The sequence below is a fragment of the Pygocentrus nattereri genome, chromosome 26, assembly GCF_015220715.1.
Source record: "Pygocentrus nattereri isolate fPygNat1 chromosome 26, fPygNat1.pri, whole genome shotgun sequence".
NCBI lineage: Eukaryota > Metazoa > Chordata > Actinopteri > Characiformes > Serrasalmidae > Pygocentrus > Pygocentrus nattereri.
The window spans coordinates 15289552-15305462 of record NC_051236.1 but is presented as its reverse complement, the minus strand read 5'-3'; the positions used below and the strand labels follow the sequence as shown (position 1 = coordinate 15305462).

The following is a 15911-nucleotide window of genomic DNA, read 5'->3' as shown; positions in this document are numbered from 1 at the left end:
CACTAGTCAGATATAATGAATTTTACAAGACTGATACTGAATTAGCCTTCATCAGCTGCAGATGTACTGAATGAGATTTCACACAAGTGATTTTCTGAATTAAGCTTCACTAGTTACCAATACTGTATGCTGAATTAGCATTCACAAGACTGTTGTTATGAACTAGACTAGACGCTAGATACTGATTTTCTGAAGTAGCTTTTGATAGATACTGATGTGCTCATGTGATAATTCTGACATCATTTTGTGTGCTATGATGTCTCTTAAATGACAGAGAAGATGAGAGGCTGGATATAAAATTGACAGTTTTTTATATAACCTTTTCTTTCTGTAAGTGGTGGGACCCCACTGACCGTCACTGGTACCAACCTTGCCACAGTGAGAGAGCCAAAGATGAGGACAAAGTATGGTGAAATCCAATCCATCAACGTAAGTGTTTTATACACACACAGCAGTGTCCCTCTACTGCCTACAGTTTTATTCCCTTTTGCACATTCAAAATATTACACCTCCCCATAGAAACAGATACACAGGGGGGTATTGACTCGCCCTCTGAGTAACCCTGCCCTAGGCGTGTTTGCGCATATGTGTGTTTGTGAAGGTGTTTGTGCATGTGTCTGCGTGCATGTGTGTAACAACGTTTCTCCTTTTAGCAGTTTAACCTTTAAAATGTCAGCCGCTGAAGCAAAATCAGTCCTAAGAGGGAAGTGGCAGTGGCCCCCTGCTGAGTCTCCATTGGACTGCATGGAGCATTTCCCCTGCTTGACCTATATACCTGACCACGGCACTCTTTCACCACCTACTCCTCCTCTCCACCTCCTACTGACTCCACTCTCACTCCTCCCACCACCTTATCCCCAGCCAACACCCACACGTTCCCTCAGTCACACAACAGCCTTAATGTTTTTCTCTCTTCTCCTCCCCACCAGAACTGTACGGTGGTCAATAACACAGTGATGGTGTGCTTGGCCCCCTCCGTGGCTGCTGCAGACACTGAAAGAAGCTTATCTGAAGTGGGCAGTAGTCCAGATGAGATAGGCTTTGTTATGGATAGTGTTCGGACATTGCTGGTGGTGAATGAAAGCTTCACCTATTATCCGGACCCTGTGTTCGAGCCTCTCGCCCCAACCATGCTGGAGCTCAAACCTGGATCCCCACTCATACTAAAGGTAGGATGTGTGTGTGCTGCTTGTACACTTGAATGTCCAAATGAGTACAAATAGTAATAATAAATACTACAAAATATCACATTAAATAATAGAATGTAATCATTTCAAGTTCAATTTTAAAGCAGCACTATTTAAGATTTTTTGTTAAACTGGGAGAAATAGCATTACTGAGTCAGGAACAGTTAAAAAACAAACATGCTAAAATATGGCATGTGTGCGCTCCTGAGAGTCACCCTGTAAGGCCTGAAATAATCATTTAAAAGGCAGAGGTGCTGGGCTGGATTTTGCAGTTTTATGGCCACATCATACATCTTTAAATATGTCACATGCACAGGCTCAAAGTTCCATCTCCGAGTTTAGGTCTTAAATGCAAAATCAACATTATACCAAAGAAGATATGATGTCAATAGTAGATGATTCATGTACGTCCTCAGAAAACACAGGCTTCAACAAGATTTGACCATGTTTTCTATGAACACACTTTCAACATGCTCACAAACATCATGTTCGTCCACCTGGGGAAGGACAGAAAGGGAAGCAGAACTGATGTTGTAAAGTTTTCACCAGAGAGCTCCTCAAATTCCCAAGACTTTAGTGCAGCTGTAAATAAACATTGTCCAAGTGTGAAATGGACACAATTCGGTGTTTACAATGACTGCCCCTAGTGTTTTAGCTATGTAATAGCTAAAATGTGAACTTTTATAGATAACAGCTCAGAAACATCAGTTGATGGATTTGCTCTGAGCAGAAACAGTATTTTAATGTTTCTGTTCTTGCATTCCAGCCAGAACAGAAACGATTCTAAACTAGATTTTTGTTTGTGAATCAGTAATTATCTCCAACATATAGATAAAAAATTTACTGGAGGTGAACTTTACTGGATCAAAATCCAAATACCTGTCAGTAGTGTGACGGTTTAAGATATGCAGACACCTGCTAGCTGGTTAAATGGTTTATCACACGATACATGATGCAGACGAAAAGCACTGTAGTGTAGAGCTGCAGTCTAATGAAAGGTTATGAGTATGGAATGAATATATAGCCTAAGCTATAGATCCGTATACATCCAATATAAATTGTGAATTTATACTGTGAATCAAGTCAAACAAAATGTAATATTGATCCAAAAACAGTGAGACATCGATTACAAGCCAGTGTATAACACAGAATGAGAAAATGACATTATTAACTCCTAACAAAAACTTCACAGTAATATTTCTAATCTGGGACTGTTAAGGATAATTGTTTTACTGTTACTTCCAAACTTCATTTTGAAGCCCTGGATAACAGCATTTCGGACGTTGGAAGCTATGTAAACACATCTTTAATTTGAGATTACGTAAATGATCATTACTTACATAAAGGATTTATTACTGAGATATAAGCTTCCATTGCTTGTGAGAAACCTTGTAGTGTAGCTCCAATGCAGTATTAAAGAAGCGAATTTCAGATACCAAACACATTCCTCAAGCCATTTCAGCATTGTCCTTTCTAGAATGGCATCCATATGATTCCACACCCACATATTAAGCACCCAAACCACTGTTCTTATCAACGATGGCTACTCCATTAGAAGAGTGTTTACGCAGATAGTGTTAGATAGGAAGAGCTGAAGAGTTTGATGGCATTCTAAGTCTAGCTTTGCAACCTGTCTTCCACAGTCACTGATACCATCAAAAAAGACTGTTTACTCTCCACAACATCCATTTCTCTCCCCTTTTGAGCTTGTGCTGCTTCTTCTCATCTCGTCTGCCGATGTAGACTTTATCCCCCCCCCCCCCCACCCTTGAACTTCAAAGCCCTGGTTTAAAAACCCGTTGTGGTATTTTTAATGGAAAAATGTTTCTTTTTCCCCACAGCCAATTCGAAAGTAAATACCATAGCAAGAAGCACCGTGACTTCCATAACCAACTTTCTTTAGTTAAATCAAGCTCGGTAATGAAACATTTTTTTGATTACTGCATTTCTGCTGAGCGGCAGAGCCCCCTCTCACCCCACACAGAAAATAAGAGCAGCAAATCAACCCAATTCCATTAAATAATTGCAGATAAATTAGATGTGCATCAGATTTTCTGTGCAATTAATTTTTCTCCACTTTGTGCAAGGCCTCCTGGGTAAAATACGAGGTGTGTGTGTAAATGAATATATGTATGTGTGTGTGTCGCTATTCCTGGGTTTTATTTACACGTTTAATTGGATCCCCTCTGGTGGTAAATATCTCTGCACGCACTGCCATGCAAACCTTTCTGGTAGATTCCGCCCCCAGGCCTGTCTTCCCATAAGCCCCCTGGGGAGGAGGGGATATTGGATATTGGCAAGCTGACTGTATCCCTGCGAGAGAGGGAATGCACTCTCATTGTACGGATGCACTGTTTCTTCGACTCTGTTTCACAGCCTCCATATGATTAGCCCCTTTTTTTTATACTTAGCAAACATGTAGAAATTGACGGTCGGGTGACGCTTGAATTTTACAGAGCATCCCAGAACATTAGAACTCAGTATGAGAGACTGAAGAGACTGCTGAGACATGATTTTTCATAAGTTATGATAAAACAGAGCAGTTGACAATTGAAGTTTGGGCACAAATTTGGCTTGTGCATGCCTGAAATTACTTTCTTTAAAGTTAAGTCTATGTATTTGGAATTTATTTCTAAACAAAAGTTGGAAAAAGAAAAATTAAAAAAATACATATATATATATATATATATATATATATATATATATATATATATATATATATAATGTGTGTGTGTGTGTGTGTGTGTGTGTGTGTGTATGTATACACACACACACACACACACACATCCAAAGTATGATATTGATTTGTTTAACATTTTCTTTTGGTCACTCCATAATATTGATATTCTGTAGCACGGAAGTTAGTAAAAATAAGGAAAGCTCCCCACCCAGACCGCGTACGACCAGTTCTTGGGCAAGATTCCTAAGATTACATCCAAGATAAAAGCATCTGCCAAAGGGTTATTCTCATTTTTCTTTAAATCTGCAGAACTCCAGATGTACGAACAACAATGCCTGGTTAAATATTTAAAAACAAACCTGAGTGATGAATTTATTTCAAATAGATTTTTGCTGTGGTCAAATTCTCATTACCACAACCCAATATGACCAGAAGATAAGCACTGTTTACAGATATATCAACTTCATAATCTGTAAATCGTTTCAAAGCCAATTATGAAAACACATATTTTTAAAATACAGTACCTTGCCATTTCACCTCATTAGCGCAACACATTGACAGCCGGTAAGCTTTTCTTTTTACTTATGTGACATTGCATTTTGCTTTGGTTTACCTTCTTAGAAGAAGACATTGAAGATAAGGGATTCAGCAGATACAGACACATTGTGGTCATTAGAATTATGAAAATGATGTAACATATTGCTGTAGAGTACAGTTCTCCAGTTGATTATGAAAACTGTGTACCTGCTTGACTGACACTCAAATATTTATGGACATGGTTTGAGGTGTTTTTGTGGGAATTGACCCCAAGTGCCCTTACTGTAAGTGTTATTTGGTACATTTTGGAATATTTGGAGTCCCTGCTTTCAAACATTTGTGTTTGTGTTTTTTTCAGGGGAGGAACTTGATTCCACCAGCTGCTGGCAACACCAGGCTGAACTACACCGTCCTGATAGGAGAGGAGCCGTGTGTGTTGACTGTGTCAGAGACTCAGCTTCTGTGCGAATGGCCCAACCTCACCGGACAGCACAAAGTCACTGTGAGTTTACACACTGACCTTTTATCACTTTCACATTAAATCTCTTTTTGACTTTCCTTGGGCCTTGTCCTTGTAATCCAATCCTGTATTAGTAAATGTCTGTGATTCGTAAGCCTGTATAGCAGGCAGTATACTGAACATCAGGCTATGGAATTGATATTGGGGTATTATTTTTCCACATTTCTGTATCAGAATGTCCTACTTTTGTCATCCTCCTTTGTTAGGACATAAGCTTGCAAGAATGATTTATTTAAATTTGTTCTTTGCTAAAAATACAAGCTGTAGTTCAGCTGTGGTAAGAGTACATGCATATTTGTGATTTTAGTTGTTGTGCAGCCGTTTGTCAAAGTTTGATGCCATCCAGTTCTAGTGTTAAAGACTATTTATGTGGGACTTTGTTGGAAATATTCAGTGAGCCAGTCTGCAGTTATAGACTGTAGTTACGGTGAGAGAAGCATGTTGTCTTTGATCACTCTGTTATGTGCTATGTATTTTTCACTCAACTCTAAGTATTCACATTTGCATGCCATTATGGTAGTTATTTTATTCTTTTATTCTTTTTACCCCATGTATTTTCTGACATTTGATTATTATTATTTTTTTGTTTGTTTTCTATAATACGTCCTCTCATCCTTTCATTTTTGCCATTTCCCACTGCCTCTATTCATCTTCTCCCCTCTTTCAATTTTTTTCATCTAATCTGACATGATGATTTTTAATGGCTGGAGCGTTCTGTGTCCGTAGGGATTTGTGCGAGGTTGATTTTATTTACAGCCTATAATGATTAGTGGACTAGCAGACAGGCAGATCTATTTTTATAGTATATTCCATCCTTAAGCTGGAGACGCTTTTTCTCTTCCAGACACGGTCTTTATACATTAATTTTCCTCATATGCCAGGGGTATTAAAATAGCATGCTGCTATTTTTCCCAAGCCGTCTGCTCTCCTTATGTGAGGAAAAACCCCGAGGAGAAAGCGATAGATAGAAGGGGGGTAAGAAAGAGAAAGGGGGGAGAAAGGGAGAACAAGAAAGAAAGAGAGACCCTCTGAGACCTGCAGGCCCAGATGTTTGTCCTCGACCTATATATTCTGACCTATATTACACTGGGCGAGGGAGTCAGAACATCTAGCATGCCGTTTGTTTTTTGTTTTTTTATTCCTTTTGCCTCACTTGCCTTATCTGCTGCTTTTTCCCTCTGTTTCTTTCATTCACAGCTTAAATTGTGTGTAAGAATTCCCTTCGCGCTGTTTGACTCTTTTTAACCTCTGGCATATACCTGAATGTCTGAACACCAGCTGGCTTTGTTATAAACACTATGTAGTGTTCAAACTGTAATTTGCATTTGGTCCTCTGTGCATCATCTCTATTGTTCTGATCCCCTTTTATGTACGGCTGTGGTGGGCATTACTATTCTTTTCAAAGATCTGAATCATTTGACTTAGTTCATGGGAAGTATTTGTTTCTCCTGAATCAATTTATTCAGTGTTTCAGTGAACCGCTTCAACACAACAACAATTCTGTATTCTGTGCTGTGGTTGGTGTTATATTTACACAGCAACTGAGTGGGCTGTGTATTAAGAAAAAGGCCTTCCTTAGATTAGTCTGTATGGTCATTTACATAAAGTACATGACGCACTGAAATGAAAATTCCTGGCTGAAACTGAAATTCAGGACATTGAAAAAAAACTCATGCATAAAAACCATTTACGTAAAATAAACTTACTGAAATAATTACAGTATATAGGCTACAGAATGTGCTGTAAAATTCCAGAGAATGTTGTACTTGGTTGTCAGAACTGTGGTATTTTTGCATGCTTGCAGGGACGTTTTGCTTATGTTGTTTTACTGTAGTCTGCATATTAAGTGGAATGTTGTGATTTGAAGCGGTATCAAACCTGTACTTGCTACTCTAGTGTTCCTCATAGAAACCATGAAAAAGTTTCACATGACTGACATTTTCACTGTTGATCTGCATTTCTCACTTTCATTACCATTACAAATATTCCTAAACTCCTAGGTACGCTTCATTGTAGGCCTATTTAGCCTGTTATTTGGTCAAAATGTTCAGCCTTTTTTGTCTGTGAAAAGCGAAGGTGCGATTTTTGTCTACTTTTGGCCTCTTACTTAGCACAACATTTGAACAAATAATCTTTCATCTTTTTAACACTGAAGCACCTGGTTTTCAAACACCACAAGGAATCACAACTAATACTGAGGCCTACCATATTATTTATCATTTACCTCACTGGTTTCACCTCTCTCAGTAGATTTTGGTTGCCATTATGCACCACTTATGATGAGCCATTTTTCAGTAGGCTTATAGGTGCCTAACAATTGCCTTGAGTCACAAGAATATTTGGAGCAAAAGTAGAGGAAGTCTGTCATTGTCTATAGCCGAGAAAGTTAGCAGAACAGAACAGGTTGGGGGTTCCTGAGTGGTGCGAGTGATTCTAAGCGTTTGCCCTATTGTCATGTCAAGCGATGCCACAGCCGTCTGTGGCCAGGGGTCCAGGGAAGCATAATTAGCTTCGCTCTCTGTAGGATGGCCATCCCTCTCCCACTCAGCATGATGCTAGCCAATGCTGATGTAACAGAATTTGCAGTTAGTGTTTTCCCCCAAGTACGCTGAGCTGTGCATCGCGTGTCTTGGAGGAAGCACCTGCTGGCTTTAGACTGGTAGCCTCATGTGTTAGCAGGAGACCTAACCAGCGGTGGAATTGGACTTGACTAAGTTGGGGATAAGATTGGGTAAAAATGAAGAAATAAAACGACTCCTCACTAACAGACTACATTTCAATGATCCACCTCTTCCACTTCTTAAATTGTTCTGGCATTGTGGAGATGCTGTGCCTAATGTAGTCTGACTGTATATAAGAGCTTTCTGCGGTTAGGGCTGTTTAATTGATGTGCTCAGTGTGGAGGTGTGAGGTTTTAGTGGGTTTAATGGGAAAAGCTTTAGTCTGCATGTTCCTGGTAATTACAGCTGTTAACAGCCACTTACTACAGAATGCTCAACAGAGACATTAAGTGAAAACACTGAAAATAGGGGAGGTGCCACACTTAACACATGTTGGTGAAAGTGTATGTGTGTGTGTGCTTATGTAGTTCCAGGCGTTATGTATATACTTTGTTAATTGTGTGTGCGTGTGCGGTGCAGGTGCGGGTTGGAGGGTTCGAGTATTCCCCCGGCACACTCCAGATCTACTCGGACAGTCTGCTGACACTGCCCGCCATCATCGGCATCGGTGGAGGAGGAGGCCTCCTACTGCTAGTCATCATCATCGTCCTCATCGCTTACAAGCGCAAGTCCCGCGACGCTGACCGCACCCTCAAACGCCTGCAACTGCAGATGGACAACCTGGAGTCCAGGGTGGCTCTGGAGTGCAAGGAGGGTATGACATCTACTTTGTTTCCCTATATTTGCACTTCCCTCTTCTGTTGCACAGCTCAATGTTAGCGTTTGAAGTAGGGATGCACTGATGGGGGAATTGTGAATATCTGGTATGTTTCCTGCACATATCTGTCAGTAGATAAACATTTATGAATTGTAGAAATAGGGCACACATTTAACTAGACTAGCATTACGGAGGTATATAGCGTTTGAAGAGGGTTACAAATGCAGTAGAATGAATAAAATGTAGACATTTTTGAGTAACCCAGCATGGCCTAAACGTTCTACTCTTCTGAGATATAGAAAATACATCAGCAATGAATGTATCATTTTGGTTTTGAGATCATTGTGCATCTCCAGTGTAAAAGAGAATCTTTTAGTTCTTTCTTGCTCTTAAATGTTTTTGTCAGGCTTGTTGGTGTTTAAACAAATATTTTTGTTTTCATTCAGAATTTGTTTCTCTAGTTTTGTGCTAGAGCTGTGTGGCTAAAGTAGAAGCTAATGGACAAAAGCTATTCAGTGTTCTTTTGTTCTTTTGATAAATAAAAGTATGCTCTACAGCGTCATAAACCTCAAAGCAAGTCTATTTGAAGTCTTGACATGCTTTGAAGAAAGTATGTGGTGGTTTAGACATAAGGTTTGCACAATGCTAGTTGGCTGACTATAAGCTTCCATTAATTATTAGCTACATTAGCTTTGTAGCTCCAGTACTAAAAACTAAAGAAGCAAACAGCATTGAGTCTTTTCTTTTGTCAGGATGCCAGTTTACCATTCTGGTCTTACTGGCCCCAGCAAAATCCTCCTCCCACCCTTTGCTCCTCTGTCTGCGGTCAAAAGGGCGTGAGACTGGGCAGCCATTATCTATGTGTGTGTCTGCCCTGAGGTGATGCCCTCGTCCATCTCCCAGCGCTGAGATTAACCAGACACACAGACCCAGAGAGAGGGATGGGAGAAGGAGGAGAGGACAAAAGAGATGGATAGAGGAGAGAGAACATGAGGTCAAGAGAGAGCATGTGGAATGACCTCCAGAGATAAAACGAGAGTGGCTTCTTTTTCCATTTTACTACTCTCTGAAACTCTTGTTCTCTCTCACTCCCTCAATCTTCCATGTTTCTTTTCAGTGTCTCTCCCTCTCCTTCTTTCTCTCTCTCTCTCTCCCCTTCTCCCTCTCTCTCTCTCTGTCTCTCACTCTCCCTTCTCCCTCTCTCCCCCTTCTCTCTCTCTCTCTCTCTCTCTCTCTCCCCCTTCTCCCTCTCTTCCCCTGCTCCCTCTCTCTCCCCCTTCTCCCTCTCTCTGACCCCTCTCTTTGTCCCCCTCTCTCTTCCCCTGCTCCCTCTCTCTTCCTCTCCCCTTCTCCCTCTCTCTCTTCCTCTTCTCTCTCTCTTTCCCTCTCCCCTTTCTGTCTCTCTCTCTCTCTCTCTTCCTCTCCCCTTTCTCTCTCTCTCTCTCTCTCTCTATTTCTCTCTCTCTATTTCGCTCTCTTCCTCTCCCCTTCTCCCTCTATCTTGCTCTCTCTCTCTCCCTCTCTCCCTCTCTCCGTCTCTCCCTCTCTCCCTCTCTCCTTCTCTCCCTCTCTCCCTCTCTCTCTCTCGCTCTCTCTCCCGCTCTCTCCCCCCCTGCTCTCCCCTCTGGACGAGTTGAGTGTTTAAAGCAGTCCAACTGCTTACTCACACTTTGACTTCACATAGTTTTTTGCAACTTTTTTTTATTTTGCTTTCTGATTAAGTGCCCTTCACCCAAAATAGTTTCAACTCATCATAGATTTTTCACCTGAAATCGTGTATTCTGCTTCTTTAGTTCAGTTGTTGACTGATTTGTCAGAAGAAGCAGAAAATAATGCTGAAGTTAGGCAGTATTTAGACTGGTAGGACTTAGAGAGGCAGGACATTTGGCCTTAAGACAAAACAAATAATTTAGTCTGTCTCCCCTTAGTCTCTCTTCTTCTCTCTTTCTTTCTCTCTCTTGCTTACAAACACATACACATTCTGTGCCTCTTTCTCTCTCTCTCTCTCTCTCTCTCTCTCTCTCTCTCTTCCTCCATTTCGTTCTACTGCTTACACTCCTACAGTCTCTCCCTTCTTTTGTTCACTTTTTCTCACTCTCTTTTTATCTATCGTCTCCCTCCCCCCACTATCCCTCTTTCTCTCTCTCTTCTCCTTCTCTCTAAGAATCACTCTGTCCTTCTACTCTGCCTCCATCACTCTCTGTACTCAGTTTCTCCTTTCTCTTTCCCACAGCATCTCACTCTTGTGCTCTACTGCTCTCTCTTTATCAGCAACTCTCTCCCTTCCTCTCTCCCAACACATTTTTTTCTTTCCCTCCCTTTTCTGCCTCGTTCTTCTTATGCTTCCTCTCTTTTTCCTCTCTCACTCACTCTCTCTCTTGCTCTCTTCATTAAGTTGCTAGTGGAGTCTCAGGCTTTTCAATAACCCACAGTTCACCTCTTCTGTCCAGGCAGGATGTCAGAGGTTGACGCGTTTGTCCGCTAAACTCTTCCCCCTGGCTGCCCTGTAGTGAAAGAGACAGACGTGCGGCTGCCCGCACTGCTGCCTGTCAGAAAATGTAAACCCTCCCCTGCTGGGCCCTAATTTACAGGCACAATCCTAAAGCAAGCATTCATTCACTGTGATGGGGAAAGCAGTTTTAGTGTGTACTGTTAATTGGTACAGTCTGCACATGTCCTGCTCCTCTTATTTCTGCTATATTCTACTATGTATTCTATGTATGTCTACTGCACTTTTTCCCCCTGGTTACAAAGAGCTTGTTTTTGAGAGATTAAATAAACTGTATCTTTATCTCTCCAGCATTCGCAGAATTGCAGACTGATATCCATGAGCTGACTCAAGAATTAGATGGGGCTGGGATTCCCTTCCTGGATTACCGTACTTATGCCATGAGAGTGCTCTTCCCTGGCATTGAAGACCACCCTGTACTGAAGGAGATGGAGGTAACACATCATATTTACACAGAGATTTTTTTTCACTTTCAAATGACTGAAATATGATTCTGCTTACCACCATATTGCTTACTACAAGTAGGCAGACAACAATCTACCTTCTTTCATACCTACACACTAAAACCAAAATGCATCAGAAGCTGCATAATTGGTAAACTGTATGTGTTGCCATTGGATTTCTATTCATATCTCTGGTGGAATCAACTCTTGTGCTGTATGGATCAATTTCTTATTATGCTGTTATTCTGAGTTGCAGTCCAGGCCTTCCCCAGAGAGCTACACACACATTTCTGCTTAAAAGCTCTTAGAAGTATTGCAATATTTTATTCCTCTCTCCAGTTAGGAGCCGCAAGAATAGGGCTGCTGCTCTTTGTGTATGTGTGTGCTGTCTCGTTTCCCCTGTGCATATGTGGCTCTAAGATGTTGTGTGCAAAGCAAAATGGGGAGGCTAAAATGGCTAGTTTCTTAAAGCCTCTGTCGGGATGGTTTTAGGGCTTTTAAAGAGTTTTTAGCACTAAATTGAATGCAAATCTACCCAACACTGCTAACCTACTCAGTCTAAGCCCATGCAGCACAAAACTGGATGATATGGTGGCTCTAAGTCACTAAGTCTCAGAATACTATCAACCAAAATATGAGCTCAGACTGGAGGGGTGCACTGATTGTGTGGTTTGCAGTTTTGGCCTGACTGCTCCATTGATGGACTGAATTTCTGAAACTTGGAACAGAAGGAATTGGCCAATTAGACAGTTAGTGCTTCCTTCTTTTGGTTGCTCATTGATTTGTTAGTAATCAATGAATAATGCAATTACTCAGTGTTTAGACAGGTAGGGCTGTATGTGAGAGTATGGCAGTTGAGCAACAGAGAGAGCTGGCTAATTAGTAACGGTGGGGTGCAAAATATTAGTCATGTTTGGTTCAATTTAAATAATGGCATAATTCAAACAGAGTAAAGTAAAGCCTCTTTATTATGCTGACAAGCGTCCCTGTCTGTCTAGTCTGTGAAGCTGCAGAAGCCAAATGTTATGGCTTATTAACCACACTAACTCAGTCTATATCAATAAAACAAGTCCATTGTGAATTACAGATCAAAAACAACTCTAAAGAATAATGACTATTCTGGAATCAACTCGATAAATCAAACATGGTGTCACTTCTGCGAGCCAATCTGCCTTGAGAAACATGAAAAATTAAACAGCCCTCAAACCAAATCAATTCCCAAAGCATCTGCATTGAAGCTTTAAACACTGAACTCATGCTTCACCTCATGCTCTCGGTCACACTGTTCACTGTCTCTCTCTCTCGCCCTCTCTCTCTGTCTCTCACTTTTTCCTTGTCCCTCAGGTGCCGGCCAATGTAGAGAAGGCCCTGACGCTGTTCGGGCAGCTGCTGAACAAGAAACACTTCCTGCTGACGTTTATCCGCACTCTGGAGGCACAGCGTTCCTTCTCCATGCGTGACCGTGGCAATGTGGCCTCCCTCATCATGAGCGCCCTGCAGGGGGAGATGGAGTATGCCACAGGAGTGCTCAAGCAGCTGCTCTCTGACCTCATAGACAAGAACCTGGAGAGCAAGAACCACCCCAAACTACTACTCCGCAGGTATCTGTGGCCTTTGTTTTGCAGTGTACAGGATGATATAGTGATAATTTAGACATAAAATTTACAGTTTTTCTCCAACCTCAAAGGAATTTCATCAGCCAGTGTTTTACATCTAAAGTTTGCTTCTTTTCTTTTGCCCTAGAGCTGTGAGGCTGATGTAGTTAACAAGTCATGAAAGCTTATATAATGTCATAGTGTCACAAAGTACAGAAGCAAATCTTTTTGAGATTGCGTAACACCTTGACGCCCTACGGTTTGCTTAATACTAATTGGCAGGGTTCAACCTCCCAGGTAACAGTTTCCTTTATAGGCTCATAAGCTGTAGGCACTGAGCAGGTAGGTGTGAGGAACAGAATAAATTTTACTATAATGGCACCTGTTTTGTTATGAAAGTGCATTAAAAACACCTTCATGTACCACATTGGAGGGAAAAGGTAGTACGAAGACATGAGTAACATGAGTATTTACCTGTCTGTTACCTGAAATGAAACAGAATGTGTATTGTAAAGGAAAGCAATGATTTTTACTGTGTTTTTGCTGGGTCCTTAATATTTACTTAGATTTTTCTGATGTATTTTCTGCTTAAACTTGTGACATTACAGTGAAATTGAGAGGGAATTTTTGTTCTTACAGCTTTATTATTCCAAATAATGATATTTATGAGAGATTTTACTATGTCTACTATGTTTACTCTTACCTGCTTAATATCTGGAACCTGATGGGCATTTCAGTGTAATTTAGTCTGACATCTGTGTTCTTGTCCCATTTTAACCCAAAAAATTAAAAGCACATTGGAAAATAACACATTTACCCACTTAATACATAGAAACTCTTTGGTATTTGAAAATTATTCATATTAAACTGTCATTGTAATTGGCAACATATTGCACAGAAAAAATACTTTGTAACACAGTAGTTTATAGCACATGCTTATTGGGTTAATACCTAGAACTTAGATATCTGTAAAAGAAAGTGTTACCAGCTTCCATTACTAGTTTCATTAGCCTCATAGTTGCAAAAATTACCGAAGGAAACTTCAGACACCAAGCATGTCTTCGCTGATTATATATGGGGTAAAACTGTGTAAATTTGACTTTTAGCTTAACCTTCTCCTCGAAACTAGTTGTTTGATTATACTTTAATATGAAGTGAAGCCTTAGGTGGTCCTTTGTCATCCCTCCTCTCCGTCTGCCACTGTCGATGCATGTATCTCTTCTTTTCCCACTCCTCTCTCCATCCCTCTGCTTCTGTCTGAGAATATTACACACCTGAGCACACAAGTTCCCTGGAGAGAGAGAGAAGGAGATAGAGAAAGGCAGAGAGAAAGAGTGAGAGGTGCACTGGGAGATAAGGAGGCTTGGAGCAAAAATGGGGAGGAGGGAGGGAGTGGGGGGGGTGGGCAAAAAGAGTGATGGTGTGGGGGGGGGGGGGGTATTCTTGGCATGGGTGGAGATGTACAGATGCAGTTTTGAGAGGACAAATCATGGCATTTGAGAGTGAGACTGGTATGGATATGACCATATATGAAATCAGCTGCTGTTCTTCATAACTGTGGAGAATGGGTGTGGCTATAGTGTTCCAATGAACAACAGCATTTGAACAAACACATGACACTGGAGTACATGTTAGGGGTGCATGATATACAGTTGTGTACAGATGTTTGTAAACCCTGGGTTAAATAACGTGTTTTGTCGAAGTGAAAAACACATTCTCTATGAGGAATAAACTTAAAAGTGCCATTTTCTGCTAATTTTAGTGCACAATTTCTTTTATTTTAGCATATTTCAGTATTATTGGCTTACTATTGGGATGATGATCCATAGTTAATACAAGAAATTAGTTCTCTATTAGTTTGCACACACACTGAAGCCCATCGAGTAACACAATTTCACTTTTGGTCTATTTCAGGCTAGATTTGCTGCAGAATTGATCAGATTTATTCTTTTTTAATTCTTTTCCTCTTAATATCTCATTCAGCATCATCTGCTAATGTCATCCTGAAGCTAATACCAATATGCAATTTCTACCACACATGTAAACACACACTCCTATACCAATGACAGAATGCCACACTGAGAGCCCTTGGCCTGGACTCCCAGTGTGAACCAGTGCAAATGGTATATATTGTATTTACATAAAATGACCAAATGAATTGTTGTTTTTGATTTAAGATTAAGAGACCCTTATTAGTCCCACAAAGGGGAAATTTCACCTCCACATTTAACCCATCTGTGAAGTGAAACACCACATACACTCTAGTGAGTACCCGCACACTAGGGGGCAGTGAGCACACTTGCCCGGAGCGGTGGGCAGCCCAATCCACAGCGCCCGGGGAGCGCTTGCTCAAGGAGTCTCTAGGTGTTCTTGCTCAAGGACACCTCAGTCATGTGCTGTCAGCTCTGGGGATCGAACCGGCTACCTTCCGGTCACGAGGCTGGTTCCCTAACCTCCAGCCTATGACTGCCCATGATTTGTCCCTGTTATCTAAAACTAATCAGTGACCCATCAGAATTTTGTCCACATATTGTTTAAATCCACATATTGTTTAAAGGGTGAACATATTTTAAATGCCAAAAAGGACAATTATTGTTTATTGGTGTCAGTATTATCAGTTGTCAAGCTATAAATATTGTAGACCCAGAACATCCATATCAGAGCATCTCTAATACATACTTTAAATCACCTGTAATCTGTCAAACCAAAATGATTGGTTCTGAGATAAGCTCAGCTCCACTGGGAGAGCTGTAGCTACACACGTGATTCCAGCACATTGAGCATATGAAAGTGAGATCTTGAGAGAAGCTTCATTTCTATGTCCACTTTCATGCGATTGGCCTAAAGCTTGTTCTCTACAGTGTCAAACTCTACAGTGTCCTTTCACTTCTACCTTCCTCCAGAAGATCAAGAAAACTAGGGCCCAAAGTTGAGACAAACTCTAGCAAGCACTATCCCTAGTTTCCTAGATAAAGCGCTTCTCTTGTGGGCTGTTCCCTGTCTCTTTCTTTTTCCCTGGCTCGTGCTCTTCCCTCTCTCATTTAAAGATAGCACTGCCTCAT

General features: G+C 41.0%; 1 protein-coding gene across 1 annotated transcript in view; it reads left to right on the top strand.

The window, feature by feature from the left end:
- The window catches only part of plxna1b (plexin A1b), a 203770-nt gene that overhangs the window by 170686 nt on the left and 17173 nt on the right, over nucleotides 1–15911 (top strand). Inside the window, exons 17-22 of the mRNA XM_037534937.1 lie at nucleotides 336–429; nucleotides 930–1169; nucleotides 4763–4906; nucleotides 8065–8299; nucleotides 11103–11245; nucleotides 12599–12855. Coding sequence (XP_037390834.1) covers nucleotides 336–429; nucleotides 930–1169; nucleotides 4763–4906; nucleotides 8065–8299; nucleotides 11103–11245; nucleotides 12599–12855 — 1113 coding nt within the window. The remainder of the gene's footprint in view (nucleotides 1–335; nucleotides 430–929; nucleotides 1170–4762; nucleotides 4907–8064; nucleotides 8300–11102; nucleotides 11246–12598; nucleotides 12856–15911) is intronic.